Raw genomic sequence first — 27,730 nt, forward strand, 5'->3', positions numbered from 1 at the left:
CTGCGGTCGACTCTGAGGATCCCCACAAGACGGACCCGAAGTTCGCGCTGCGCTTATTCAGCAACTTACCGAAGCTGCGTATCATGGTGTGCGGCGGCGACGGCACCGTCGCGTGGATCCTGCAAGCGCTGGAGGAGCTCGTGGAGATTGACCCGAAGCCGCCAGTGGGGATCTTGCCGCTCGGGACCGGGAACGACCTCGCGCGGGTGTTGGGGTGGGGCGGCGGGTACTACAACGACCTCGTGTCCGAACTCCTCGTGCAGATACAGGAAGCGCACCCCGCGGTTTTGGACCGGTGGGAGGTCGGGATCATCCCCGCGGACCCGGAAGGCCCGCCGCCGTCGCCGAAGAAGCGACGGCGCCATCGGCCGGGGACGGAGGTGTTACCGGCGCCCGCGCCGAGCGGCTCCGGCGAGAGCGGTTCCGTCGTCGACGGGTCCGTGCACGGCGCGGTGACCGGTGGCGGCGGCGGCGGCGGCGGCGGCGGCGGCGCGAAGACGCTCGTGTTTCAAAACTACCTCGGCATCGGCGTCGACGCGCAGGCGGCGTTGCGGTTCCACAGGACGCGGAACATCCGACCGCACTTATTTTTCAGCGCGACGACGAACAAGATTCTGTACGGCCTCTTCGGCGCGCGGGACTTTGTCGAGCACTCGTGCGCGGGGATGAACCAGCACGTGCACGTCATCGCGGACGGTGTCCGCAGAGATCTTCCGCCGGAGACGGAGGGAATCATCTTGTTGAACATCAACTCCTTCGCCGGCGGCGTCCGGATGTGGGAGGGGGGCGACGGCCACGGGAACTCATCGATGCAGGACGGGATGGTCGACGTCGTCGTCGTCTTCGGCGCGTTACACCTCGGGCAGCTCAACTGGGGCGTGGACAAGCCCGTGCGGATATGTCAAGCTCGCGACGTGAAGGTGATCGTCGAGAAAGGGTTCCCGATGCACGTGGACGGGGAACCGTGGGAGCAGCCCGCGTGCACGATCGACATCAAGCTGAGGAATAAGGCGTTGATGCTTCGCAGGACCGCGGACGCGAGCGGGATGACCGTGAAGAAGATGGCGGACACCCTGGAGTGGGCGCGCAAGCACGAGATAATATCGAACGATCAGCGCGAGATGATCATGAACGAGGCGTACAGACGAGCGGAGAGCGACCGCTCGAGCGGGTCGCAGCCGCACTCTCGCAGCGCGAGCTTAGGAAACTTGTTCGACCGGCACATGCGCGCCAAGTCGGGGAGCAGCATCGAGGACTTTTACTAGCAGCAGCCAGCGCGGTGGGTGATCCATAGAACGGGAGCGTGTAACGAAAGTAACGAAACGAACGCGACGGGCGACGTTAGATCATGCTAGTCTACGTGCTATCCAACGAACCGTCGTCGCGGCCGGCGGCGCCGCGCGGGAAAAAATAAAAAGGTACGAAAGTACGAACGAACGAGTTCTTCGCGCTCCCGTCGTCACATCTCCGCGAGCTCCTTCGCGAACGTGTTCAGGTGCGGCATGAACGCCTCCGCGACGACGGATTTGATCTTCTGCTTCATCTTTTTCTTCGCGTCCGCGTCGCCGTCGGACGCGGTCACCTTGAACTCGTACTCGTCCTCGTCGTTCGTGGACGCGAACTCGGCGATTTTAATCTCGCCCTTCACGATCCCGTCGCCTTCGAAGCCCTCGCACGTCCCTTCCCACTTCAGGGTGATGTTCAGGTCGAACACCGCGAACTTTTTGTTCCCCTTGCGGATGCTCACCGCGGCGTCGCCCTCGAACTTTGAAATCTCAATCACGGACGCGCTCCCCTCGTCGTTCGGGAGGTCGAACGTCACCGCGGTGAGGAGATCTGACAGCCGCTCTCGCCCCCAGCCCATGTAGTTCTTCTCTTGCCAGTGCCATCCGTTGACGTTGACGCCGTCCTCGCGTTCCTGCACGATCCACCGTTCATCGCCCTCGCCCCACTTCGCCATTCTCGATCGGACGCGCGAGAAGCGCGTCGGCGGCGGGGTGGCGCGCTCTGCTCTGCCGCCGAGGCACCTTCGAAAAACTTCCACCACCGGTCGTCGCTCGCCACTCGCTCGCCGCGCCGGTCGTCGATCGCGTTTCACCCGTTGGTTTTCGCTCGTCCCGCTTTTGGAATTGACGCGCGTTCCGGTGCGCGGCGGCACACACCGACGCGCGTGCACGACCACGCCGCGGCTCCGACTCGCTCCCCTGTCGCGACCGTCGTTCAGCGTTTGATCACACCGCGGACGCGATGGCGACCGACGGCGCGCTCCCGCTCGAGGCCGTCATCGGCTTCCAGGGCAAAGTCCCGGGAGGCCTCGCGCTTCATCCGCGAGGGAACGCGATGATTTACCCGATGGGCGCGACGATCGTCATCAAAGAGCTCGGCGGCGACGCCGCGCAGAGCTTCCTTCAGGGTCACACGGACGAGGTCTCGTGCCTGTGCGTCTCCGCGGACGGGAGGTACCTCGCGTCCGGGCAGATCACGTTCATGGGGTTCGCCGCGGACATAATCGTCTGGGACCTCGACACGAGAGAGATCGTGCACCGAATGTCCCTTCACAAGGTGAAAGTGCAGTCGCTGTCGTTCAGCGCGGACGGGAAGTACCTCGCGTCCCTCGGCGGGCAGGACGACAACTCCGTCGTCGTGTGGGACGTCGGCACCGGCGACGCGATCTGCGGGTTCCCGACCGCGGGGGAGACGAAGTGCGTCAAGTTTTTCAACAACACGAGCACCAAGTTGGTCACCGTGGGGAGCCGGGACATCGACGTGTGGACGTTCGACCGCGGCGCGCGGAAGCTGCGGTCGCTGCCGTGCACGCTCGGGAAACTCAAGCGCGCGGCGACGAGCGTCACGATCGACGAATACGTGCGTCCCGCCCGGGAAGGAATCGCGCGCCCCAATTCAAACGAAGCAATTCGACCCAAAAAGCCCTCCTGTCCCTCCTCCTAATTTGGCAATTCCGTTCCCGTCGCGCGTCTTCCCGCCCGCGAGCGCTCCGTCTAACAATCTCGATCCCCGCGCTCCGTTCGCTTCTTCCTCTCCAACAGGACGACTACATGTACGTCGGCACCACCTCCGGGGACATCCTCCAGATGTCGCTCACGTCCAGGCTGTTCAAAAACGCCGGCCCGGCGAAGACGCGGTTTCCGCGCGGCGTCGTGTCGAGCGCGATATCGCCGACCGGGGAGATCGTGATCGGCGGCGGCGACGGCTCCGTCGCGCTGCTCGATCGCGACACGATGAAGACGATCGCTATAACGAAGCTCGCGAGCGGGGTCACGTCGTGCGAGATCGCGCCCCACCTCCACGAGGACGGCGGTTTCGGCGTGTACTGCGGCACGGACTCGTGCGAGGTGTACTACCTGAAGTTCTCCCCGATGGAGGGGTTCAAGAGCGAGCTCATCCAGACGTGTCACCACGAGATCATTAACGACATCGCGTTCCCGGTCGGGTACTCCGAGGTGTTCATCACCGCGGGGAGCAACGACGTCAGGGTGTGGCACGTGAACGAGGCGAGGGAGTTGCTGCGCGTAAAGGTCCCGAACGTCACGTGCAACTGCGTCGCGTTCATGCCGGACGGAGGGAGCATCATCTCCGGGTGGAGCGATGGGAAGATCCGCGCGTTCGCGCCGCAGTCCGGGAGGTTGTTGTACCAGATCAACGACGCGCACGGGGCTGTGACGGCGATCGTGGGAAGCAGCGACTGCGCGAGGATCATCACGGGCGGCGAGGAGGGCAATGTCCGCGTGTGGCGGATCGGCCCGCAGTCGCAGAGCATGGTGGCGTCCATGAAGGAGCACAAAGGACCGGTGAACTCGCTCGCGCTGAGAGCGAACGACAGCGAGTGCGTCTCCGCGAGCAGCGACGGGTCGTGCGTCGTGTGGGACCTCGCGCGGTTTTCGAGGAACATGTCGCTCAACGCGAACACGTTCTTCAAAGCCGTGGGATACCACCCGGACGAGTCGCAGATCGTCACCGCGGGCACGGATCGACAGCTGTCGTGGTGGGACGCGTTCGACGGCCAGGCGATACGCGTCGTGGACGGCAGCAACGACGCGGAGATAAACGCGCTCGATATCAGCGTCGCCGGGGACGCGATCGTCATCGGCGGCGGCGACAAAGAGGTGAAGGTTTTTGGGTACGACGAAGGGCACTGCGCGCGCGTCGGCAGAGGGCACAGCGGCGCGATCACGAAGGTAAAGTTCACCCCGGATGGGCAGAGGATCGTCACCGTCGGCGCGGAGGGCGCTATTTTCATCTGGCGCAACGCGCCGCTTGAGTGAGCAACGCCGCGGGCGAGGACGAGAGCCGAGAAAAACGGGGAACGGGCGAGGGGATCGAAATAGGCGAAAGCGAACGCGCGAGTTTGCTCTTAACTTTAACTTTATAATAAAACGAGACGCGTCGTGCAGTACACGTACACGTACGTAATGTTCGTCTTGCTTCGAAATTGACAAAGGTTTTTCTATAGAACGCCTCACTCTCGGCAGCTCGCGCGACGACATTAAAACATATCGCTCATCACCTCCTCGCTCGTATCGTTAGACTCTCTTCATGCGCGTCGCTGCTTAGCGACCCATGCGCCTCTTCAGGAAAGACGGGATGCCGCTGCTGCCGCCGCCACCACCCCCGCGGGGAGGCGGCGGGGGGGGAGGCCCACCCTGCGGAGAGCCCCATCCCATGACGGGCTGGCCGCCCTGCTGCTGCGGTTGCCCCCTCACCTGCCCTTGCCCCGCCTGCGGGTTAGCGGAGGGCTGGAAACCGGTCGCGATGAGCGTGATCGCAACCTCGCCCTCCGCGAGCTTGATCGCCGGGTTCACGACCGCACCGAAGATGATGAGCGCGGACGGGTCCACGAGCTCGTAAATCACCTCCGCGGCTTCGTTCACCTCGTGGAGCGTGAGATCTTTGCTCCCCGTGATGTTCCACACGATGCCGGTCGCGCGATCGATGCCGAGGTCGAGGAGCGGGGACGAGATCGCCGCGGCCGCAGCCTCGCGCGCGCGGTTCTTACCCGTGGCGCGGCCGATACCCATGAGCGACGACCCGGCGTCCGCCATGACCGCGCGGACGTCCGCGAAATCGACGTTGATGAGACCGGGCAGGGTGATGATGTCGCAGATGCCGCGCACGCCTTGGCGCAGGATATCATCCGCGAGAAGGAACGCGTCCTGCACGGGCAGAGACGTGTCCACCGCGGACAGAAGGCGGTCGTTCGGGATCACGATGAGCGTGTCCACGTTCCTCCTCAGGCGTTCGACCGCGTCCATGGCTTGGTTATACCGTTGACGGCCTTCGAACTTGAACGGCATCGTGACGATGCCGACGGTGAGGATCCCCGCGGCTTTCGCGACGCCGGCGACGACGGGCGCAGCCCCGGAGCCGGTGCCACCGCCCATGCCCGCGGTGACGAACACCATGTCCGAGCCCGCGAGCGCGGCCTCGATCGCTTGCCTCGATTCCTCCGCGGCTTTCTGGCCGATCTCGGGGTTGCCGCCGGCGCCCAAACCGCGCGTCACCTCCCTGCCGATTTGGATGTGGCACGCGTCGTTCACCGCCGCGGTGGCCATGGCCTGTCGGGTTCACGGCGCGGCGAGGGTGGGATGAGGATTGGTGAGTTCGCGGTCGGCGCGATCGCGCTCGGCGTGGGGACGCGCGGCGCGAAGGCACGGCGGGCGCCGCGAGCTGAGGGAAAGACGCGAGACGGAAAACGAGTCTCACCTGCGCGTCCGTGTTGACGATCCAGAACTCGACGCCGCCGATGTCGCTGCCGACCATGCGGTTCACGGCGTTGGAACCGCCACCGCCGACGCCGACAACCTGGGAAGAGGAGGAAACGTAAAGGGCGCGATCGTCAGATCGTGTTCGCGTCGCGAGGAGGGCGTGCCGCGCGCTCGGGAGGCGACGCGTCTCGGGAGAAAATCGGGGCGATTCCGGGGGGGGAAAATGATCTTGGTTATCTAAAATCCGACGGATCGGCGCGCGGGCGGGCGCTCACCTTGATGGACGCGGCGTTGAAGACCTGCTGAGGGGGCATCGGGGCCGAAGCGGGGAGGGGATCGCCGAAACCGGCGACGCCACCCATGCTAGCGTCCGCGTTCGCGACAATCTTCGCGGCGCGTCGCGTCGACACCGGAAGCGACGCCTTCGCGGCGCGCTTAGGGGCTTTCCCAGCGCGCGCGGCCACCACGCGGGCGACCGACGCGGTGGACGCGATAGCGGCCATGATATTCGCGGAAGAACTCGTTGGTTGAGGACGCGGCGTCGAAGAACTGACGGGCGCGCGCTGAACTCTGCGGCGGAAGCCGCGTCGATCGAAGCAAGGCCGATTTTTCACGGCCGCTTCCAGGGTGGAAATTGTTTGTGATTCTCGTGACACAAGGGCGGGGCCGATTATCGTACTACGCGCTCGTACACAAATGTACGGGCAATTAGTTAGAGCAATACGCGCGAGTAAACGACGGTTCGCGGCACTGTTCGCGGGGGGAGAATATCACGCCGGCGGGTAGGCGGGTTGAACGCGGTCTTGTCACGATTTGGTTTCAAACGCCCCGCCATTGCGAGGACGCGCGCCGCGCCAGGGCGCCCCCTCCGCGGTAAACACTCTCGCATCATGACCGAGCGCGGCGACCTCAGCCTCGAGCAGGTGCGCCTCGCCTTCGACGATGCGATACCGCTCGCGCGTCTTCGAACGACCCCCGCGCGCGCGCGTTCGCTCGCCTTCAACCTAACGACCCCTTCCTCGCGCTCCGCTCGCAGATGGAGGCGGACATCAAGATGTGCGAGGAGCTCTTAGCGCAGGACAGCTTCGGTGTGAAAGGTACGCTCGTCATGACTCTCGCGAAGCTCGAGCGCGGCGTGTGCGCGCGACGAACGCGTTGTAGACGCGCGGGGAGAGGGGCGGTGACGATGGGGATTTTCCGGGCGGCGACGCGCAACGGACGGGAAATTTGGCATTGGCACGGCGGCCGATGGCGGACCCGTCCCGCGCGCGTCGTCCCCACTCCACGCCGCCCTCTGCGTCGCGTCGCGCGTCGCGCGTCCCCCGCCGCCGCTCGAACCCGCCCGACGCGCGCCTCACGCCTCACGCCGCGCGCCGTGACTCACGAATTCGCCCCCGTCCGATCGTCTCTCTCTCGACTCGACCTCCTCCCAGACGCCCCCGCGCGCGCGTCCGCGGCGTCAGAGCTCGCGTCCGACGCCGCCGCGGCCGCGTCCGGCCGCCTCAGCGCGTCCCGCCGCAACGAGATCATGGACAAGATCGAGAAGCACAAGCACAGGAAGGGAAACACCCCGGACGCGTACGCGAAGAGCTCGTACGATCGCGCGCGGACGACGGCGGCGAAGGATGGCGATTCCATGACCGCCGCGGAACGCCGCGAGCGCGTGCAGCAGCTCCTCCTCGAGCGTCAACAGCGGTTGAGCGCGTCCGCGCGGAAGTCCGCGCCGGCGGCGGGCGGGGACGGCGGGGACAGCCCGGAGACGCGCGGCGGCGGTACGAACCGGGTGAGCGCGTTTGGGTTGCCGTCGCACCCCGGGAACGGGTTCAAGACGCCGTCGAATCAACGCGCGGCGCGGTCGACGACGCCTGGGACCACGAACACGGTCACTCGACGGTCGTACGCGGGGCAGAACGGGAGCGCGATGCGGGCGAATAAGACTTCGGCGTGGGGGCCGCGGCCGCAGTCCGCGCCGCGGCCGTCGTACGCCGCGAACGCGGACTGGAAGCCGTTCAACGTCGCGACGGAGCGAAAGGCGGGGCGGCACTCGAAGGAGGCGATAGCCGCCAAGGTGGCCGCGGAGGAGAGGGAGAACATGACGTTTAAACCGCGGACGAACAGCGCGCGGCGGTCGCGGCCGCCCACGCGGATGCAGAACATGTCCAGGCAGGATCACATCGAGCAGCTCTCGACGCCGCGACGCGCGCTGTGGGAGAGGTGCGAGCAGGCGAAGCTCGACGCGAGAGCCTCCGAGACGAGGGAGTGCACGTTTAAACCAAAGGTGAACCGCCCGAAGAAGATGGCGGAGACCTACGGCCGCGGGCGCAGAGACGAGATCACGACGCTGCCGTTCCCGGATCGGCTGTACGACGCGGGGAAGGACAAGTACCGCGCGCGGGAGAACGCGAAGCGGCAGCTCGCGGAAGCCGAGGTGGCGTCGTTTCCGTTCCAACCCGCGATCAACGACAACTCGCGAGCGGCGGTGGAGGAGCACGGGTACCGCCCGATCCACGAGCGCGTCGGCGACTTGCTTCGAAAGCGGCAAGAGTCCATGGCCGCGGCGAAGGTCCAAGTCGAGCTCGAGAACCCGGACTTGACGTTCGCGCCGAGGGTGAGCCAAGCGAGCCGCGCCATCGCGCGCGGGCTCGAGGAGGAAGCCGGCGTCTCTCCGAGCGATCGCGTCGACCTTCTCTCTAAAGGCGTGAGCGTGAAGTCCGTCCGGGGCGGGACGTACACGCGCCGAAAGAGCGTCGGAACGGAGGAGGACTACACGTTCAAGCCAAAGTTGAACGAGAACACGCGGCGGTTGATCGACATGATGGCAGAGGAGGGCGTCCGCGGCGGCGCCGGGTCGTTCCTCGAGCGGCAACAAGAGGCGCTGGCCAAGGCGGAGAGAGAGAAGGAGCAACTGAGGTCGTTGCTCGACGAGGACTGCACGTTCCACCCGAACACCGGGAACGCGGACGAGGTCATAAGCACGTCGAAGCACGCGGAACGCCTGGGTGAGACCGCTTCCGAGAGGATCCTGCGGTTGTCGTACATCGAGAAGCGAGAGAGGGACGCGGCGAGAGAACGCGCGCACGAGGAAAATCTAAAGAAGATCGCTCCGTTCAAGCCGCGGCTTTCCAAGTCCGCGAAGACGAAGCGCGCGACGCCGCTCCACGAGCTCGTTGAGAACCGCAAGAGCGAGAAGCGCGCGGCCCTCGAGCAAGCCGCGGCGGAGCAGTGGGAGACCGAGCACACGTTCGAGCCGAACAAAGGTCGGAAGCACTCGGACGCGGCGCCGCGGCCGTTTCAGGTGGATTACAACCAAGGCGGCGGGATCACCGCGCGGATTCGCGAGTACCGCCGCGAGAAGGAGATTTGCCTGCAAGAAGCCCGGAACGAGAAGGAGTTCAAAGAGCTCGAGGCGTGCACGTTCCAGCCGAACGTCGGACGAAAGCCGACGAAAGGATTCGCGGGGACGAAGTCTGTCGTCGAGGCGGTGCCGGGGTTGGGTCGGCACCTGGAGCTCAGACGCCGAGCGAAGCAGATGGAGGACGACGCGAAAGCGCGCCAGGCGAAGGTGTTCATGGAGGACGCCGCCACGAAGAAGATGCCCGCGCACAAGCAGACGGTCCCGCGGCCGTATAACATCTCCGGGTACGGCGAGCAAGCGATGAAGGCGGAGCTGAGGCGGCAGCGTTTGATGCAAGAAAAGGAGGAGAAGGAGAAGCGCGAGTGCACGTTTCGTCCAAAGACGAACGAGCGCCCGAGGAAGGAGCTCATCGAGAAGCTCCTCGCGGACGACGACGACTTCGAGTATTAATTAAGTCGCGACGTGCGCGCTATCTAGAGTGTTGTTACATACATAACGGTGCTACCTTAAGAAGTCTGGGGTTCACGACGCGCGACGACGGATCCGACTGACCTACTCGAGTATCGTGAACCCCATGAAGCGCGAATTTTCTTCGCCGTTCGCGCGGTAGTCCTCTGTCTGCGCGTGGTCGAAACTCCGTATCCAAATCTGCACCGGGTCTAACAGCTTCACGCTGTCCGGCTGCTCCGTGTTCTGCACGCGCATGAACCTCACCTGCGCCTGCGCGCGTTTCAAAGTCTCCCACGGCTGCGTCCGCGTCCCCGGCCACGCGTCGCTCCCGTTGTACGGGTTGACGTAAAACTGATGCGTGTCCCTGTTGATGAACACCCCCGCGGTGCCGCTGTCCAGCGCTTCCACTCTCGCCTCGAACTTGGCGCGGACGCACTCCACCGGACACGGCGGCTGGCAGTCGTCCACGCACGAGATGGTGCACAGCGGCGGGAGCCCGTCCGGGAACGCGCCGACGAGTCCGTCCGGCGTGTCGAACGGCTCTTGCCCCTCGAACGGCACCGCGGTGTAGTACTTCACGTCGTTGTCCACGCTCGCGGGGTCGCAGAACCACCCGTACGGGCCCACGGAGCACTCGCGGCCGTCCGTCGTCGTCGACGTCGTGATCGACAGCGGGTTATCGTCCGCCTGCGCGTCCGCGAGGACGACGCCGCCGCGTCCCGGTCGGATCCATGACGCCCGCGGCTCGTTCGCGTCCAACCCGCGGCGCGCGACGTCGCGGACGCGCGAGGTGCCGCTCGCGAGCAGCAGCAGCGCGATTCGCAGCGTCAGCGCGGCCGAGGCGCGAGGTCGGGTCATGTGTACGTGGGGGGGCGCGGGATCTCGTCCCGGGCCCCGCGTCGCGCGCGTCGCCGAGTGCGTGTGCGGTGCGCCCCGCGGCCCGACGCAAAAAAAATCCTCCGGTCCGCGGTCGGTCAAAAAAGGAAATGCGCCCAAAAGGGGGAACCGATCGCCGCGCCGCCCGCCGCGGCAGTCCACCTCGCGCGTCGCGCTCGCACCCGCGCGCCGTCGACGTCATGTCGTGGATCTACGGCAGCGCCGGAGGCACGTCGTTCTGGGACGAGCAGATCAAGAAAGAGAAGCAGCTGAAGAAGACGTGGGCGAGCACGTACGGCGTCGAGTTGGCGAACGCGCCGAGGGAGCCGAGCGCGGAGGAGCGGGAGAAGGCTGAGCTCGAGGCGAAAGCGATCGCCAAGGCGGAAGCGGAAGCCGCCGCGAAGGCGGACAGGGCGAAGCTGTGGAAGGTCACGCAGCCGGTGTGGAAGACGAAGTGCGGTCCCACGGGTGCGTCGACCGGCTCGATCGTTTGAACGACAGGATGGACCCCGCGTTGTTCGTTTAGTTTCCCCCGCCGCTCGCCGAGCCGAATCCAAACGCGCCGCGCGCTGACGTGCCGTCCCCTCTCCGTTCAGGCATGACGCGCACGTGGGTCCCGACCGGCGCGCCCAAGAACGGGCGGAAATAAGCTTAGGGAGGTTGTACCCGTCGTCGATATCAAAACGCGACTAGTCTACTCTAACAACTCCTCATCTCTAGGCTCGTCGCTTCGCTCGCCGCTCCGCCGCGTCGCTCGAGGTTGCCGTCCACAGCTTCACGCGCGCGCGAACCTCCCGCGCGTCCTTCGCGAGCGCGGTAAACGACACGAACCTCGGATCGAACGGCACGTTCGCGTCCGTCTCCACCGCGCGTCGACTCGCGGCGACGCCCACCGCGACGGCGTCGTCGAACGCCCACCCGGCGGCGACGGCGGCGACGGCGCCGGCGACGAACGCGTCCCCGGCGCCGACCGCGCTCACGACGCACACGCGCGCGTCGCCGTCTCCGAATCCCTCAGGGCACGCGGGGTAGTGCGCGTAGACCACGGCGCCGCCGTCCTCGTCCTCGTCCGCCGCGCCCGGACGCCGCGTCGTCGTCGTCGTCGCGCTCGCGCTCGGCTTTCGGCACAGGAGCACGCCGAGCGGCCCCAACGTCAACGCGACCGTCCCGACGCCCTCTCTCAACAGCGCCACCACGTCCTCGTGCGCGCGCGCGGCCGCGAGCGCGACGTCCGCGTCCGCCGCCTCGTGATCCAAATCCAAATCCTCGCCGCCGCTCGCCGAGAGACGCGGCGGAGGCTCGCCGCGTCTCTCGCGTCGCGCGTCGTCCGCCATCGCGCGCAGCTCTCGCGCGTTCGGCGAGACGACGTCGCAGCGATGTAACACCCCGGCGCGCCCCGCGCGCGTCGCCTTCGCCGCGGACACGGGCTCGAACCACACGAGCGGCGGGGAGGGCGACGACGACGACGACGCGCGGCGGGGCGTCACGTCGTCGCGGAAGGCGGTCGCCGCGGCGACGACGTCCGGGGCGACGTTGCCGTCGACGACGACGACGCGCGCGCGTCGCAACGCGTCGCGATGCCGTCGCAACCAGGTCGCGTCGAGCCCGGTCTCGACCAGCGTCGTCGACGCGATCGCGGCGGCGACCTCGCCGGTCTCGTCGATCACCGCGGAGACCACCGGGGTCGTCTCCCCCGCGCACACGCGCACGCCGTCGCTCGACGGGCGACCGGGGAGGTCGCGCCACGCGGCGACGAGCGCGCGGCCGCCGACGTCGTCCCCGACCGCGGCGACGAGCAGCGGCGGGGCCGCGCGCGACGGCGCGAACCTGCTCACGCCCTCGGCGACGTTCCGCCCGACCCCGCCCGGGCGCTGCGTCACGACCCCGGGCGCGGTCGTCCCTCGAGCGACGCGCTCGCCCGTCGACGGGCACGCCTGGACGTCGAGGACCATGCCGCCGACGACGACGACGCGCGCCGCGCGGTCGCCTTCGCGCGACGACGACGACGACGACGACGACGCCGCGCACGCGTGACGCGCGAGTGCGGCGACGCGCCGCCGCGCGGTCGCGGCCGCGTCGTCGCGCATCGCGCCCGCCTCGAGCGACGCCGCGGGCGACCCCCGCGCGTCGTTGCAAATGAGTCGCTGGACGAAAAGTGCAAGTGCCGTCCGAGACCGACGAGAGCTCTGCTCGATCGGGTCTCGATCAGGCCGATCACCGTGGAACCGGGTTCGAACCGATGACCGCGAGCCTAAAACGCGATGAACGCTTGCCGATCGGTCTCGATCAAGATCTCGATCGCAGTGCGGTCGGTGGGGCGATTTTCTCGGCGCTGATTTTGGCTGCTGATTGGCCGAGCGCGCGGATCCAGAATCGGCTCGAGCGTTCTTTTCAGCCGTTCTCGCGGTCTCGTCATTCCCGCACACGCGACCGCATCGCACCGCACGCATCACAATGGCCGCTCTCACCATGTCCGCCTCCCTCGTCAAGGTCGCGCTCCCCACCGCGGGCGCGCGCAAGACCACCGCGCGCCGCGCCGCGGTCAAGGTCTCCGCCAACCTCTGGCCGGTGCGTCCGATGTGATTTTCGATTTCGCGACGACAGACGATCGCTCGCTCGCTCGCTCGATATCGCTCGCTCGCTCGCTCGATCGACGCCCTCGCGTCGCTCGCCTCCGTCCACGGCCGCTGACGTCTCCGACCCCCCCAAACCAAACGCGAAAACGCGACGTCTGAAAACAGGAGCCCGGCACCTACCCCGGCGCGCCCGACGCGGACACGGTCTCCCCGCTCGGGAACGACGACGTCCTCTCCATGAACAAAGCCGCGGAGTACGAGGTCATCCACGGCCGCTGGGCGATGCTCGCCATCCCCGGGATCGTCGCGCAGGAGCAAGCCACGGGCGTGCCCTGGTACGACACCGGCGCGCTCTGCACGCCGGCGAGCTGCCTCGAGAACTACTCCTTCCCCGGCGCGCCCGCGCCGCTCGCGCCGGAGGGCTCCGGCGCGCCGTACTTCTGGGCGGTGCTCGCGTTCGAGGTGGTCGCCGTCGGTCTCGCGGAGGCGTACCGCGGCGGGATCGTGAGCCCCCCGAAGGGGTTCCCGGAGCCGAGCCTGTACCCGGGCGGGAGGTTCGACCCGCTCGGGTTCGCGGAGAAGGGCGACCTCGAGAAGCTCAAGCTCCAGGAGTTGAAGCACTGCCGCCTCGCCATGGGCGCGTTCCTCGGCTGCCTCGTGCAGAAGGAGTTCACCGGCGTCGGCCCGGTGGCGAACCTCACGTCGCACATCTCCGACCCGACGCACAACTTCTTCGGGTCCCAGACGGCGCCGTGGAACATGTAAGGTATGCGAACGTGTAATCACGAAGCTTGGGGGGGTGATCATGAGGAGTAGCACACGATTCGATTCAACAGCGGGCTGCTGGACGCGGTCTCTGTCGTTGTACACAAACGCTAAACGTACTGTAGTTTTCTATTCATCTCGAATCGTTCGACGCGACGCTCAGCTTGCTTCCTATCCTCCGAATCGGCCGCCCCGCCGCGCGCGCGGCTTCGCACTCCTCCGCGCGCGCTCTCAAATTCCTCGCGCTCTGCTCCCCCGTCTCGGCGACGAGCTTCGCGAACATGCTGTTCTCGTCCAGTAACATCGTCGCCGGCGCGTCCATCGCGACGAGCTCGCCGCGTTCGAGACACACGACTTTGTCGTTCTCGATGATGGTGTTGATCCTGTGCGCGATCGTGAGGATCGTCCGCGCCTTGAACTGCTCCGCGATGACGTCCTGCATGACCTTGTCCGTCTCCAGGTCTACGCTCGCGGTCGCTTCGTCGAGGCAGACGACTTTCGTGTCGCGAAGTAACGCGCGCGCGAGGCACAGCATCTGCCGCTGCCCGGCGCTGTAATTTTCCCCGTACTCCGCGACGGGCGCGTCGAGGCCTTCGCCCGTCTCGCTCACCGCCTTCTTCAGCTGCACGGCCTCGAGCGCGAACCACAGCTCCGCGTCCGCGTGGTTTTTGAACGGATCGAGGTTATCCCTGACCGTGCCGCTGAAAAGGATCGGATCTTGGGGAATACACGTCACCGCGCTTCGCAACGTCTTCAGCGGAATCGTGGAGACGTCGACGCCGTCGAGCCAAATCGCGCCGCCGCATGGCTCGACTAACCGCCACAGCGCGACGATCAGCGAGCTCTTCCCGGAGCCGGTTCTTCCGCAGATCCCAACCTTCTCGCCAGCCTGAACGTTGAACGACACACCGTTCAAAACGAGCGGCAAACCCGGCCTGTATCGGAGCTGCAAATTCTCGAACGTGATCGCCCCCGAGTCTGGCCACCCGTGCGTCGGCTTTTTCACGCTGCCGCCGCCGGTTTTCATCACCGCCCCGGTCGCTTCCTCGCTCTCCAACTCCGCGTACTCGGACACTCTCTCGACGCTCACCATGTTACTCTCGAGCTCGCTCACGACGCGAATCAACCAGGACAGTAAACCCGTCATGTCGATCGCGTACGAGATGGTCAACCCGACGAGCGCGGCGTACGTCGTGCCTCGGTTCCAAACCCCGAGTATGGCGACGACGAGCGTGATCGAGTTCCCGATCGTCTCTAAACGGATCGGGAGCCATCGATCGCACGCGCATTTTTGCGTGTAGTCGGCGCGCTGGTTCACGCTGATTCGCATCTCGTTCTCCGCGATGAAGCGGCGCTGGTGCCCGAACGCGCGGATCGTGGATATCCCCGTGAGCGTCTCGCCGAAGTGCGCGTAAATCGGCGACCCGGAGATGCCGTCGAGCCTCTTCGCTTCCCTGTACCCCGGCCTGAAGAACCGCTGGACGTAGTAGTACATGATAGCGATCGGGACGAGGCACGGGACGAGAATGGGCATCACCCACGCCATCACCGTGAGCGTGCCGATGAGAAGGATGAAGAAAGACGCGAAGCTGCTGACGGACTGCCCGAGGTTGTTATCCAACGTCGCCGTGTCCTTCGTGAACCGCTGGATGACCCTTCCCAGCGGCGTCGTGTCGAAGAACGACATCCGCGTCGACATCGTCGCTTTGAACAGCGCGAGATGCAGCGTGTTCGCGGCCGCGAGCGAGGCGAGCGCCCACGCGAACGTTCGGAACCACGACACGATCGCCTGACCGATGCCCAAGCCGGCGTACCCGGCGAGGTACTCGTCGTTGCTCATGTCCTCCCAGTGCCGCTCGGACCACAACGCGAGCCACACGGACGTCATCACGCTCATCGCTCTCTCTACGGTGACCATCGTGAGCAACCACACGATCTTCGACGGCGTTCCCATGTTTGTGATGTACGTCCAGTACGTCTTGAACTTCACCGCGCCTTCCTGTCGAACTTCCTTCGTCATCGTGTTCCCACCAGCCCCGGCGCCTTTCGCGTCGCCGGACGAGGACAGGAGGACCCCGCCCGCGGCGGCCGCGAGGAGCGGGGTCTTCTCGAAGCTCTTCCGCTTCGCCGCGACGGACGGGTCGCCGCCCGCTTCCGCGGCCGCGGACTCGGTCAGGTCCCCGATTCGACCCTCCGAACTCGCGTCCTCCTCCTCCTCTTCCTCCGCCGCCGCCGGGACCGGCGTCGACGGTACCTCCTCCACGCGGACGTCCCCAACCTCCACGCCCTCCTCTTCCTCTTCCTCTCCGTGGAACGACTCCATCAGCGCCTTGAACGCGCCCTTCTCCTTGCTCACGAGCTCGTCGTACGTCCCTTCCTCCGCGATCTTCCCGTTCGACATGCAGATCACGTGATCCGCCTGCGACACGAACCCTAAAGAGTGCGTGACGAGGAGCACGGCTTTGTCCTTGAACGCGCCGACGATGCACTTCTGGAAGACGTCCTTCGCGACGTGCGCGTCGAGCGCGGACAGAGGGTCGTCCATGACGATGAGATCCGCGTCCGCGTATGCCGCGCGCGCGATCGCGGTGCGTTGTTTTTGACCGCCCGAGAGCGTGATGCCTTTCTCGCCGATTTCCGTCTCGTCGCCGTGAGGGAGCTGCCGGACGTCCGCGTCCAAGCACGCGACGTCGAGGGCGTTTCTGTAACGCTCCTCGTCCATACGTTTCCCGAATAAAACGTTCTCTTTCAACGACAGAGACTGAACCCACGCGACCTGCGCGACGTACGCGACTGTGCCGCGAACGTCCGGGGCGCCGTCCGACGCGGGGAACCCGGCGGGACCGGCGCACTGGTACATCTCGCCGAGCAACGCGCCGATCAGCGCGGACTTTCCCGCGCCGACGGGGCCGACGACGACGGTGAGCTGCCCTTTCTTCAACGATAAGTTGATGTCCTTCAAGAACGGCTCCTCCGTCGGGCTCTTCAGCGCGGTCCAGTGGAAGTATCCGCCTCGGACGCTCGCGACTTCCTCCGCGATCGGCGTCGTCACCGCCGCGAGTGCCGCGGGCGTGGACGACGCCGCACGCGTCAGATCTTTCACTTCAACCTCCGGGGTGAGCGTCTCGTCGCCCTTCTCTGGCTCCGACGCGGGCGCCTTCGCGGGCGTCTCTTCATTCGTCGTCTTCCCGCGCGCATCCCCGTCCACGCGCACTGGAAGCGTCACCGTCGTCGCCCGCGATTCCTCCATGAGGAAATATTTCTGCAACCGTCGAAGCGCGACGAACGCGTCCGCGCACAGGGATAAGCACCGCGGGTAAAACATCACCGGGAACCGCAGCAGCGAGAACAGCGACAGGGACGGGAATATCACCGACGGCGTCATTGGTCTTTTCATCACCCCGCTGTACAGCGAGAACGCGGCGACGGCGTCGAGCGTCGGTCCCGCGTTCATGATCGCCATGTTCATCGCGTTTCGATTCGCGACTCGCCCGGCGATGAGCATCTCCTCCGCCCGCACCGCCTCGACTTCCTCGCGCAGCGGCTCCTCCCACGCGTTGAGCTTCAATATCTTAATCCCGCTCAGCGCTTCGTTCTGCATCTTCACCCTGCGGTCCGTCTGCACCATCTGCTGGCTCCGAAGTTTGCTGATCCATCGGAAAAACGTCTTTTGCAACGGGACGAGGACGACCATCACGCCGAACCCGCCGATCGCGGCCCAGCCGAGGTAGAAATACAGGATCGTCATGTACCCGGCGATTTGCAAGATGCCGCTCCACAGGACGTTGATGAAAAACATCGTGTCCCCTACCCGCTGCGCGTCGAGCTGCATGTGATTTAAGACCTCGCCCGTCGTGCTCCCTTCTCTTCCCGCGGCGGAGAGCCGCGTCGTCTTGCGATACACCGCCGTCGCGAGCGCGCCTTTGATGCATATCCCGGACGCTTGCATGAAGTAAAAGTACGTCTGCTCGCACAGCGTCCTCACGACGGGGATGAAGAATAACATGGCGCAGTACACGACCCCGTACGTGTCGTCGCTCGCGTCGAGCACCTCCAGGAAGTGGTCTTTCCCCGCGATGTATCGAAGGAACCCGCCCAACACGAGCGGAGGGATGAACTGGATGATGTCGTTGCAGAGCTTGAAGAACGACCCGGTCAAGATCGTCGCCCCGAAGGACGTCCACAGCGGCCACACGAGCTCGGGGAGGAACGGCCTCCGCTTCGGTTTCCACCCCGCGTCCTCCCACTCTCTCGCCTCGCGCTCGCGTCGCTCCTCTTTCGCCATCGCGTCCTTCAGAAGCGACTCGAACCGCTTGCTGTTGTTCGCCGCGAGGTAGTGCGGCGGCAGCGGCAGGAGGTCCTCGAGCTGGAGCATCCGCTCCCCACCGAGCTTGAGGAACGGGGAGACCCAGAGGAAGAGCGTCTTCGAGATGAACCCATGCTCCGCGCGCCCTTTGAAGGTGTTCGACTTCGTGTGCTGATGGGCACCGGCGCCGGCGTCGCTTTCGCTCTCGTCGTCGGAGTCCTCCGGCGCGCCGTCCTCGACCTTGGCGTACGGCGTCGAGTTCGCGCCCGTCCCCAGGCGTCGGAACAGCCTGTCCGCGAGCCCTGGGGACTTCGCCATGACGCGCGATCGATCCGCGTCAGCGCCGCCGCCGCTCCGCGCCAGATCTCAGTGGCGAAGCGACGCGACGTCGATGGAAGCTTTTTCGTTCCTCGGACGACGTGACACACTCTTGCGTCACTCTTGCGTCATCAGACCGATCACTCGATGGCCGCGCGCGCGTTCACGGCGACACTCGGCCGCGCGTCCCTCGCGAGATCCGCGCCTCGCGTGCACTCCGCGTTCAAATCTCCCTCGCGCTCGAAACGCGCGTCTACTAGAGTCAGCATGAGCACCACCCACGCGGCGCTTCGTAAGGTACCGATGGGCAACGCGGACGTCCTCGTGACGGAGGTGTGCCTCGGAACTATGACGTGGGGCGTCCAGAACACCGAGGCGGAGGCGCATGAGCAGCTTGACTACGCGATCAAAACGCGCGGGGTGAACTTCATCGACACCGCGGAGATGTATCCCGTGCCGTCGTCCGCGCCGGGGTGGAAGCCGGGGGTCACGGAGGAGTACATCGGGACGTGGCTCGCGAAGAATCCGACGCTTCGAAAGGACGTGATCCTCGCGACGAAAGTCAGCGGGTTCAACCCGCAGAGCGAGACCGGAGGGAACCGATACGTCCCGCCGAAGCCGAAAGCGGACTGCCGCATCGACCGGGAGTCGATCCATCTCGCGTGCGACGCGTCGCTGCGGCGGCTGCAGACGGACTACGTCGACCTGTACCAACTCCACTGGCCGGACCGGTACTGCCCAGCTTTCGGAAACAACGTGTACGACGCGTCGAAAGAACGCCCGGACAGCGTTCCGATCGAGGAGACCGTCGCCGCGCTCGGGGAGCTCATCGCCGCGGGGAAGATCAAGCACTACGGATTATCCAACGAGACCACGTTCGGGGTGTGCGAGTTCGTGCGCGTCGCGGACAAGCTCGGCGTGCAGCGTCCGGCGACGATTCAGAACTCGTTCTGTCTCCTCCACCGCTCGTTCGAGACGGAGCTCGCGGAGGCGTGCGCGCCCTCGAACTTCAACGTCGGTCTTCTCCCGTGGACGCCTCTCGCGGGCGGGGCGCTCTCCGGGAAGTACCTCAAGGGCGCGAGGCCCGCGGACGCGCGGCTGACGAAATACTCGAAATTCATGCAGAGGTACTTGAACGCGCCGAGCGTCGAGGCGACGGAAAAATACGCCGCCATCGCCGAAAAGGCTGGGGTGTCCCTCGCGACGCTCGCGCTCGCGTGGTGCAAGACGCGGTTCTACGTCACGTCCACGATCATCGGCGCGACGAACATGAAGCAGCTCGAGGAGGACATCGACGCGTTCGACGAGACGAAGGTGAAGCTGAGCGAGGAGACGCTCGAGGCGATCGACGCGGTGCACTTCGCGCGACGCGACCCGTGCATGATTCCGTGAGGTAATATCGTCGACAGACGCGTGGAATCATATCATACGTAGACTAAGATGCAAGAATTTTAGCAAGCAAGATACATAGTCTATCAATACTGTGAATCGTTCCGCTTGAGGTCGTCGACATGCGCGTTCTTTTTCGTCGCGACTCTTTTTGTCGTCGACAGACGCGTTCTTTTTCGTCGCGTCTCCTTCTCACGTGTTCCCGAGCTCGATCATCGCGCACAGATACGGGATCGAGACGCACAGCGAGATGCACATCATCGGCCACCCAATCTTAAAGAACTGCGAGAACGACACCGGGTACCCCGCCTCCGCGGCGATGCCGGCCATGACGACGTTCGCGCTCGCGCCGATGATCGTCCCCATGCCGCCGTAATCCGCGCCGAAACACAACGCCCACGCTAACACCCTGATCTCCACGCCCTCGACATTCTTCGCCATGCGTTTGATCACGGGAAGCATCGTCGTCGTGAACGGGATGTTATCCACGAACGCGCTCGCGACCGCGGCGACGACCTGAATCAACACGCTCGAGACTAAGTTTCGCGAGCCCTCGTCCACATTTTCGATCGCGTCCGACAACGCGTCCGCGATGACTCTTAATAACCCGAGCTCGCTGATGCCCTGGGTGAAGACGAACAGACCGGCGAAGAACAAGAGCGAGTCCCACTCGACTTTCTCGAGCGCGTGCTCGAAGTCTTCGCTAGGGGACATGACCAGGATCGCGATCGCGCCGAACAGCGCCGCGTACGCAGGCTCGAAGTGCAACACCGGGTGTAGGAAAAATAAAACCAACACGAAGCACAAGATGATCCCGCACCTGGCCAGGCCGACGTGGTCGCGAATGGGGTACCGCCGCACGAGCTCTTCGACGTCGACGTCGATCTTCTTGGAGTAAATCCCGTCTCTGCCGTAGTACCATCTGAGGAACAACAGCGCTGGGAACATCGTGAGGATGACGCCGGGGGCTAACACTTTCAGGAAATCCACGAAACCGATCTCGTCGCTCAAGGAGTTGCCGATGATGAGGTTCGGCGGGTCGCCGATCATGGTCGCGGTGCCGCCGATGTTCCCGAACAGCGCCATCGGTATCAGCCACGGCCTTGGGTCTTGCCTGATCGCTTTACACATCGATACGATCACCGGACCGAGGAGTAACATCGTGGAGACGTTGTCCAAGAACGCGGATAAAACGGCGTCGAAAATCATGAGCAACCACGTCAGCCTCCACGGGTCCATCTTACTCGCGATGATGAGCTGCACGGAGATGTACTCGAACACCCCGGTGCGCGCGAGCAGCGAAACGATGATCATCATCCCCCACAGAAGCGCGAGCGTGCCGTGGTCCATCCACGTCATGATCGTCGGTATCGAAGGCAAGCGGTGCTCGAGCGCCAACATGAAGAGCACCGCCGCGGACGCGATGAACGCGATTAACGTCCGGTGCACAACCTCTAGGATGATCAAGACGAACGTCGCGATGAGGAGCACGAGCGCGACCCACACTTGCGCGACGCCGATCGGGCCGACGGTGACGACTTCCAGAGACAAGCCTACCGGTTCCGGGCAGTCCGTGTAGACTTTCAACTTCAGATCGCTCCCGCTCCTCTGAGGGTCCGCGAGCCAGTAAAACGTCTCGTACGTGTGGCTCCCGTACGGCCCGGTGTCCGCGCCACCGGCGAGCAAGTTCCTTCGTCGTTTGTTATACGTCGACGTCTCGAGCTGGACGCTGTCGCTCTTGAGCTCCGTGTCGTCTTGCATTAAGACGACGTGCGCGCTGTAGTACGAGTTCGACGTGTACGTCGACGACACCGCGCTGAGACAGTACCCCGCGCCGACGGTGACCTCGTACGTGCCGTACTCGTGGTGCGAGAGCTTCATGTATATCGGATTCGCGCTCGCGGTGACCGAACCGGTCGTCGCCGCGATGCCCGCGTCCGGGGTGTACTGCTCCATGATCGCTGGCATGCAGCACAGGAGAAGAAACGCGAAACCGATGACGAGCGTGCGAACGCAGTGGTCCCGGAGCGTCAGCTCGCGCTTCTTCTTCACCGGTGGCTCGTGATCTTTCGTGACCGCGAGCTCGACGTCCTTCGCGTCGCCTTGTTGTTTCTGTTTCTCGCGGTGCGCCCCGAGGCTCGCGCTGAGGCGACGCGCCATGCGGCCGGTGAGCGTGTCCCCGCCGAACGCGTCTTGCATCGCGCTCTTGAGGATTTCTCTCCTGTTCACCGCGCGCTGGTACTGGCGCTTCTGCGCGACGATGCCTTCGTCCGTGTACCCCTCGCGCGCGTTATCTTGAATCCGCCTCAAGCCCGTGGTGAGCCGGTCCGCGAGGCCGGGCATGTCTTTCGCCCGAAGCGCGTCGCCGATGAGGAGGAGGGACTCGCAGTCTCTCGCGACGGATTTAAGATTCCCTCGGCGTTTCGCGCCGACGCTCTCGTTCGATTTCCTCGCGTGCCGCGCGGAGTCGATGAGCGTGAACGTCCCCGCGGACGTATCCGCGGACGATATCGTCGTGCGTCGCTGCGTCTTCTGCGACGTCTGCGCTTGCCTTTGCGAGCTCGTCTTCATCGCTCGGAATGTTTTCGGTTTATCCGCGTCCGACCGATGCGACGGCGGTTGTCCGGATCCCGCGCCGCCGCCCGGCGCTGGAACACCAACACTGATCTCGCTCTCGTCGATCGTCGGCGGCACGTTGAAGATGGAGTCCAGACGCGGACGCTCCGGGAGTGAGTTCCGTCGCGGGTCTCGCCTCGGCAGCTCCACCGGCGCCTCGTTGACGGAGTGCGAGAGGTCGCCCGCTTCCGCGCCCGTGAGCGTCTGCGACGGCGTGCTCAGAGGCGACGTCGTCTCCGGCGAGCCCGCGCCGTGGTCGCCAGCCTCGTACCCTATCGGGACGAGGTTATGCGTCGAGAGCTCGCGTCGGAGCTGCTTCCCTTGCATCGCGCTCAGGGTGTGCCCGTGGTCCTCGTACTCGTCCCCGGGGGCGGCGCCCTCGTCATCGCTGAGGTTTAAGCGCCCGCCGCGCCCGCTGCCGTCGAGGCTTCCCTGCCTCTCGAGCCCGGACATCGCTCGAGCGCGCGGCGTCGCGTCGAGAAGACGACGCCGTGGGTCGCGCGGGAGGTTTAGTCGAGGCGCGCGCGTCGATGCCCGCGCGGCGTCCTTTGAGCGTCCCGACTGCGAACGCACCCGAAAGGGCAAAAGTGCAGCAGTGGATCATCCACAGTGTACGGCCGCTGGCGGCGCGGGGACTGCGGGATTCGTCGTTGGTGAGATCTCGCGCCGATTACGTGTACTGTAAATTCAGCCTGAAAAAACCGCGCGAAAAGCTGCTGCAGGCTGAAATTGAAACCGCAGCGCGGGGAAACTGGAGAACGGAGGATCGAGTCGAAAGAACACACAACACGATCGCTAATCACCCTCGCTCGCATCGCGTCAATCCCCTAAGACGACGACGTCGTCGTCGTCCGCGTCCGCGCCCAGCGACCCCCAGTTCCCGCCGCTCTGCTCGCCCTCGTCGTCGCTCTCGTCCGGCAACGCTTTCAACCGCCGCAACACGATATCCGTGAGCTTCCCCCGCGCCGCGTGCGCGTCGCCGCCCGCTTTCAACGCCCCCTGCGCGACGAGCAAACCGTCGGGGGTATCGTAAATCTGTAACGCATGCCGTAACGCACGGTCCGCGTAGTACCTCGCCTCCTTCGAACGATCCCCCGCGGCGACGTCCGCGAGCGCGGGGACGAAGGCGCCCAAGTGCGGCGACAACGCGTCCGGGTGCTCCTTCGCGAGCCGCTTCAACGTCGTCGTCGTCGCCTCCCGCACGTCCTGCTGATCATCGCGCAGCAGCCGCGACAACACCGGCAGGAGCTTAGGGAGATACGGACAGTTGCTCCCGACCTGCGCCGCGGACGCGATCGCGAGGCGCGTCAGCCCCCGCGCGGCGGCGATTCTCGAAGCCGTCGACTCGTCCTTCCCCGCCTTGACGAGACCGTTCAGCGCCGGCGCGGCGTGCGACGCGAGGACGAGCTCCGGGGACGTCCGCGCGATCGCGCTCAGCGCGAGCGCTCTGCCTTCGCGCTCGTCCGCGTCGCCGTCGCCGCTCCCGAGCTCTTCCACGAGGACGCCGCGGTCGTCGTCCGGGAGCCACGCCGCGGCTTGCGCGAGCGCGAGCGCAGCGGCGCCGCGCGAGCCGTCGTCCACGGCGCAGAGGAGGGACTCGAAGACGGCGGATCGCGCGGTCGCGACGTTCGCGGCGCCGACGTTCTTCCCCGCGTGCGCGAACACGCCCGCGATCGCGCGTAACGTCGCCTCGCGTACGCCGCGGTCGGGGTTCGTGGACAACGCGGTGAGTAAATCGCTGAGCAGAGGATCGACGCGGGGTTGGAGCACCATGAGCCTTCCGAGCGCGGCCGCGGCTTTCTGGCGCACCGCGCGGTTGCCGTCGGACAGACACTTCACGAAGGTCGTCTGGAGCTGAGGCACGAACGGCTTCAGCGCGAGACCGCCTTTTTCGATCATCACCGCGAGCGCGCCTAATATCGCGCTCTTCACCGAACCCGGGTACTTGTCGCCTAAAATGCGAATCAAAGGACCGGTGATCGGAATCACGTGCGGCTTGATCGCCGCCGTCGTCGTCGAGAGCACCGCGGCTCGCAGACCCTCGGCGGCTTGCTCTTTATCCTCCGCGTGCCGTCCGGTGAGCACGCCTTGCAGGTACACCTGCACGATCGGCGCTAAGCCTTTCGGGAGGCACAACGCCGGGATCAAAATTTCGCTCGCGCCGCGGTCGCGTCGTCTAACTTTTTCCCTCGCCGTGTCCACCGCCTGACAGACGTCGCGCAAGTAATGCGCCTGGTCCTCTTTCGCGACCTTCGCCATGATAACCCCGAGCGCGGTCCACGCGGATAATACCACCGCCTCGTCGACGTCGACGAACAGCTCGAACAGCGCGGTGATCAGCTGCGGGACGTCGTCGTCCTCGTCGAAGCACGGCGCCTCCGACGCGAACGCGCCGCAGAGCTTCGCCGCGGCGGCGCGCGTGGACGCGGTCTCGTCGCTCAGACCGCCGAGAACCTCGGGGAGGAGGAGGTAGTGCGCGTCGATGGGGACCGCGCGCAGGACCGCGGAGGCGGCGGCGTAGGCGGCGTCCGCCTCGTCCTCGTTAGAGTCGCTCCCCATCGCCGCGAGAAGCGGGGGGAACAAAAGCGGAAGATGCGGCGGCAGCGCCGCGCCCGCCACCTCCGCGAGCGACCCGAGCGTCCTCGCGCGCGCGGCGTTGATCGGCGGCGACGCGAGCTTCGGTAAGACGCTCGCGAGAATCTTCGGCTGCGCGCGCAGGACTTGCTTCAGCCCTTCCAGCGCGACCGGGTCGGTGTCCAGCTTCGCGAGCAACGCGGGGACGATGTCCGAGGCGGTGTCCGCGCCGCCGTGGCGGAACATCGCGTCGAACGCGCTCCCCGCGGCGTTCCTCACCGCGTCCTCCGCGTCGCACAGCGCGTCTCGGATCACGGGCACGACCTCGGCGTAGTACTCCTCGAGCTGTTCTTTCCGCGCGGCGCCCAAGACCTCGGCCAAGCCGAGGCACACGCCCTCGCGCGTGTCTTTGTCCTCGCTCTCCAAACCCGCGCGGAGTATCGGGAACACCTCGGGAAGGACGCGCTCGCCGAGCTTCCGAACGAGCTCGCCGAGGCACCGCGACGCGGTCGTCCGTCGGTCGTCGTTGTGCGCGCTGAGGCCGGCGATGAGCCGCTGCATGAGCCGCGGAAGAATCAGACGCAGCGTCCTCGGCGTGTTCGCGACGACGGTTTTCCAGATGTGCAGCGCCGCCTGTCTCACGACGAGCATCGGGTCCGAGCGAAGCGAGTACACCGCGGCGAGCAAGTCGTGATGCCGCGTCACCCCGAGCGTGGACGTCAGCGCTTTGCCTTGCGCTTCCGTGCTGACGCCCTCGTCGTCGGACCCGCCCTCGACGCGCACTTTGCCAGACGTCCCCGCGATTCGAAACATCATGCTGCCAAGGAGTTCGACCGCGCTCTGTCGGATGCGCCAGTTCTCCGCTGCGATGCCGTCCTCGATGGACGGCAGGAGCAAATCGAGCGACGGGCCGCTGTGGGAGAACTCCTCGACGAAGACTCTCCCGGCACCGAGCGCGGCGTCGCGCACGGGTTCGTCCGGGTCCGCGAGACCGCCGAGGACTTCCGCGAGAGCTTCCTTGAGGTGCGCCTCGAACGTCCGCCCGAGCGCGAGGGGAAGGAAGCGCAGAAGCGTGAGGTGGCCTTCCCGGACGTGCGGCGCGGCGTGATGGCACCCGGCGAGAATCTCCGGGAGTATCGCCTCGAAGTACTCCGCGCCGAGAACCGCGAGACACTCCGCGAGCCCTTGCGCGGCGCCGGAGCGTTCCGTCGGCGGGCCGTCGCTCTGAAGCGTCTCCGTGAGCCAGGGCATGAGCTCGGAGAAGTGCTCCTCGACGCCGCCCATGCCCTTCACGAGGCTCGCGAGCGCCGCCGCCGCCGTCGCGCGGACTTCCGGGATCGGATCCAACAAGCTCTTCTGTATGTCCGGGAGTAAGATGGGGACGTACGGGTTCATGTCCTTCGCGTCGCTCACGAGCGCGCACATGTTCCCCGCGATCTTCGCGGCTTTCTTTTTCAAATCCGCCCGTCGGTCCCTGAGACCTCTGGATAACACCGGAACGATCAGCGCGAGCGACGGCGCGTCCACGACGTTCACGAACGTCATCTCGAGCAGAACGTCCAAACACGGCTGCGTCAGCTCCGCGGGCTTCGCGATCGCGCCGAGGAGGTAGTTACTCAGCGCCTGAATCTCCGGGTTTCGAATCACGTCGCCGATTTGCTTCAGCGCGCGCGACGCCGCGTCCACGACTTTCGGGTGCGTGTCGATCAACGTCTCGGACAGACGCGGGACAATCTGCGGGAGACACGCGCTGAGCTGTTTTGGCGCGCACGCGGACATCGCGCCCAAGAGCTGCACGCTGCCTTCTTTCGTGCGCCAGGCTTTGTCCTCCAAGCCTTTCATCAGCGCCGGCAGCACGAGCTTCACGCCTTGCGCGCTGAGCTGGCCCATGACCGCGCGCGCGGCGGAAATCGTCGCCTCGCGCACGTTCGCGCTCTGATCCCCGAAGCACACCAAAAGCATCGGAAGTACGTGGATGACGTACGGCTCGAACAGACGACCGAGTCGGACGTTCAAGAGCTCGAACGCCATGAGCGCGCCCTCGCGCGCGTCCGGGTTTTTCTTATCCTCCACCGCGGCCTTGATCGCGTCCATCACGCCCATGCTCTTCAAAGAGCTGATCCCGACGCCTTTGACCGCGCCGGCGAGACCGAACGCGGCGCCTCTGCGGTCCGCGTACCCCTCCCCGGACGTGACTTGCGTCAGCAGGCTTTCGATCAACGTCCTGCGCTCGTCGTCTTCCAGTGAAGGCATGAGCGGAGGGAGGCAGTCCGCGACCGCGCGTTGCACCGCCTCGGACGGCGTCGACAGCACCGCGACGAGCCGGGATAAAATCTGTCGAATCTTCGGGTCTTCCCTCGGGAGATGACACGCGAGCGCGCCCAAGAACACGACGACGCCTTGTCGAACGAAATCGTTCTGCGACTCGCTCAGCCCGCTCCCCGCGGCGGCGCCGCGATCGAAGTACCCCTCGTATACCCCGAGGAGTTGCTGCACGTGCTCCGCGCCGTGAAGGTCGATCATCGCGCGGCCGCCGGTCATCGCCGCGTCGCGCACGAGCTCGTCCTGGTCGCCCAAGACTTTCGTCAGGAACGTCGTCACGAGCGGGAGGTCGCGCGCAGTGAGCGACGGCGCGACGGCGCCGAGCGCGCGCGCGATCGCGGCGCGGCCGTACGGTTTCCCGAGGTCTTTGTTCTCCTCCCCGGGGAAAGACGCCGCTTTTTTTCGCTCCATCGCCGCGAACGGGTCGTCGCCGTCGTCCTTATCTTCCTGCCTCGGCGAG

General features: G+C 65.7%; 13 protein-coding genes across 13 annotated transcripts in view; 6 read left to right on the forward strand and 7 right to left on the reverse strand.

Moving 5' to 3' along the window:
- The window catches only part of MICPUCDRAFT_16590 (uncharacterized protein), a gene marked incomplete at both ends in the record, with an annotated part of 2,324 nt that extends 1,059 nt beyond the window's left edge, over window positions 1-1,265 (forward strand). Inside the window, one exon of the mRNA XM_003057787.1 lies at window positions 498-1,265. Coding sequence (XP_003057833.1) covers window positions 498-1,265 — 768 coding nt within the window. The remainder of the gene's footprint in view (window positions 1-497) is intronic.
- A 194-nt stretch (window positions 1,266-1,459) lies between these two features.
- Window positions 1,460-1,960, reverse strand: MICPUCDRAFT_57453 (uncharacterized protein; the record flags this gene model as incomplete). The annotated part of the gene is made up of 1 exon (XM_003058162.1): window positions 1,460-1,960. One exon carries the CDS (start codon window positions 1,958-1,960, stop codon window positions 1,460-1,462), a length of 501 nt encoding a protein of 166 aa, XP_003058208.1.
- Window positions 1,961-2,247: 287 nt separating this feature from the next.
- Window positions 2,248-4,283, forward strand: MICPUCDRAFT_33090 (uncharacterized protein; the record flags this gene model as incomplete). Its single annotated transcript, XM_003057788.1, has 2 exons — window positions 2,248-2,865; window positions 3,048-4,283. The coding sequence occupies 2 exons, from the start codon at window positions 2,248-2,250 to the stop codon at window positions 4,281-4,283; spliced, it is 1,854 nt and encodes a 617-aa protein (XP_003057834.1).
- A 141-nt stretch (window positions 4,284-4,424) lies between these two features.
- Window positions 4,425-6,286, reverse strand: MICPUCDRAFT_26454 (uncharacterized protein). The gene is made up of 3 exons (XM_003058163.1): window positions 5,999-6,286; window positions 5,722-5,820; window positions 4,425-5,573 (listed from the first exon to the last, which is right to left on the reverse strand). Exons 1-3 carry the CDS (start codon window positions 6,224-6,226, stop codon window positions 4,569-4,571), a joined length of 1,332 nt encoding a protein of 443 aa, XP_003058209.1. The 5' UTR covers window positions 6,227-6,286; the 3' UTR covers window positions 4,425-4,568.
- Window positions 6,287-6,613: 327 nt separating this feature from the next.
- Window positions 6,614-10,240, forward strand: MICPUCDRAFT_47110 (uncharacterized protein; the record flags this gene model as incomplete). Its single annotated transcript, XM_003057789.1, has 3 exons — window positions 6,614-6,646; window positions 6,760-6,820; window positions 7,157-10,240. 3 exons carry the CDS (start codon window positions 6,614-6,616, stop codon window positions 9,526-9,528), a joined length of 2,466 nt encoding a protein of 821 aa, XP_003057835.1. The 3' UTR covers window positions 9,529-10,240.
- On the reverse strand, window positions 9,541-10,386 carry MICPUCDRAFT_57457 (uncharacterized protein; the record flags this gene model as incomplete). Its single annotated transcript, XM_003058164.1, has 1 exon — window positions 9,541-10,386. The coding sequence occupies one exon, from the start codon at window positions 10,384-10,386 to the stop codon at window positions 9,631-9,633; it is 756 nt and encodes a 251-aa protein (XP_003058210.1). The 3' UTR covers window positions 9,541-9,630.
- Window positions 10,387-10,604: 218 nt separating this feature from the next.
- Window positions 10,605-10,898, forward strand: MICPUCDRAFT_57458 (uncharacterized protein; the record flags this gene model as incomplete). Its single annotated transcript, XM_003057790.1, has 1 exon — window positions 10,605-10,898. One exon carries the CDS (start codon window positions 10,605-10,607, stop codon window positions 10,896-10,898), a length of 294 nt encoding a protein of 97 aa, XP_003057836.1.
- Window positions 10,899-11,120: 222 nt separating this feature from the next.
- Window positions 11,121-12,491, reverse strand: MICPUCDRAFT_57459 (uncharacterized protein; the record flags this gene model as incomplete). The annotated part of the gene is made up of 1 exon (XM_003058165.1): window positions 11,121-12,491. The coding sequence occupies one exon, from the start codon at window positions 12,489-12,491 to the stop codon at window positions 11,121-11,123; it is 1,371 nt and encodes a 456-aa protein (XP_003058211.1).
- Window positions 12,492-12,827: 336 nt separating this feature from the next.
- LHCP4 (prasinophyte specific chlorophyll a/b-binding protein, chloroplast precursor) lies at window positions 12,828-13,868 on the forward strand. Its single transcript, XM_003057791.1, has 2 exons — window positions 12,828-12,972; window positions 13,146-13,868. The coding sequence occupies exons 1-2, from the start codon at window positions 12,859-12,861 to the stop codon at window positions 13,743-13,745; spliced, it is 714 nt and encodes a 237-aa protein (XP_003057837.1). The 5' UTR covers window positions 12,828-12,858; the 3' UTR covers window positions 13,746-13,868.
- A 10-nt stretch (window positions 13,869-13,878) lies between these two features.
- Window positions 13,879-18,030, reverse strand: MICPUCDRAFT_15932 (ATP-binding cassette superfamily; the record flags this gene model as incomplete). The annotated part of the gene is made up of 2 exons (XM_003058166.1): window positions 13,879-16,776; window positions 16,960-18,030. The coding sequence occupies 2 exons, from the start codon at window positions 18,028-18,030 to the stop codon at window positions 13,879-13,881; spliced, it is 3,969 nt and encodes a 1,322-aa protein (XP_003058212.1).
- A 486-nt stretch (window positions 18,031-18,516) lies between these two features.
- MICPUCDRAFT_57462 (uncharacterized protein) lies at window positions 18,517-19,852 on the forward strand (the record flags this gene model as incomplete). Its single annotated transcript, XM_003057792.1, has 1 exon — window positions 18,517-19,852. One exon carries the CDS (start codon window positions 18,517-18,519, stop codon window positions 19,759-19,761), a length of 1,245 nt encoding a protein of 414 aa, XP_003057838.1. The 3' UTR covers window positions 19,762-19,852.
- Window positions 19,774-22,827, reverse strand: ARSB (arsenite-antimonite efflux family; the record flags this gene model as incomplete). Its single annotated transcript, XM_003058167.1, has 1 exon — window positions 19,774-22,827. The coding sequence occupies one exon, from the start codon at window positions 22,825-22,827 to the stop codon at window positions 19,951-19,953; it is 2,877 nt and encodes a 958-aa protein (XP_003058213.1). The 3' UTR covers window positions 19,774-19,950.
- Window positions 22,828-23,784: 957 nt separating this feature from the next.
- Window positions 23,785-27,471, reverse strand: MICPUCDRAFT_16342 (uncharacterized protein; the record flags this gene model as incomplete). The annotated part of the gene is made up of 1 exon (XM_003058168.1): window positions 23,785-27,471. A coding segment is annotated over one exon (3,687 nt), but the record flags the coding sequence as incomplete, so codon positions are not given.
- Window positions 27,472-27,730: the final 259 nt, after the last annotated feature.

The sequence above is a fragment of the Micromonas pusilla genome (genome assembly GCF_000151265.4).
Source record: "Micromonas pusilla CCMP1545 genomic scaffold MICPUCscaffold_4, whole genome shotgun sequence".
Lineage (NCBI taxonomy): Eukaryota > Viridiplantae > Chlorophyta > Mamiellophyceae > Mamiellales > Mamiellaceae > Micromonas > Micromonas pusilla.

Excerpts from the sequence above, each read along its gene's own strand:
- LHCP4 (XM_003057791.1), top strand. The coding sequence starts at position 12,859 with ATGGCCGCTCTCACCATGTCCGCCTCCCTCGTCAAGGTCGCGCTCCCC. Across the intron at positions 12,973-13,145 it reads TCTCCGCCAACCTCTGGCCG|GAGCCCGGCACCTACCCCGG; the intron begins GTGCGTCCGATG and ends GTCTGAAAACAG.
- MICPUCDRAFT_26454 (XM_003058163.1), bottom strand. The coding sequence starts at position 6,226 with ATGGCCGCTATCGCGTCCACCGCGTCGGTCGCCCGCGTGGTGGCCGCG. Across the intron at positions 5,821-5,998 it reads TCAACGCCGCGTCCATCAAG|GTTGTCGGCGTCGGCGGTGG; the intron begins GTGAGCGCCCGC and ends TCCTCTTCCCAG. Across the intron at positions 5,574-5,721 it reads TCGTCAACACGGACGCGCAG|GCCATGGCCACCGCGGCGGT; the intron begins GTGAGACTCGTT and ends TGAACCCGACAG.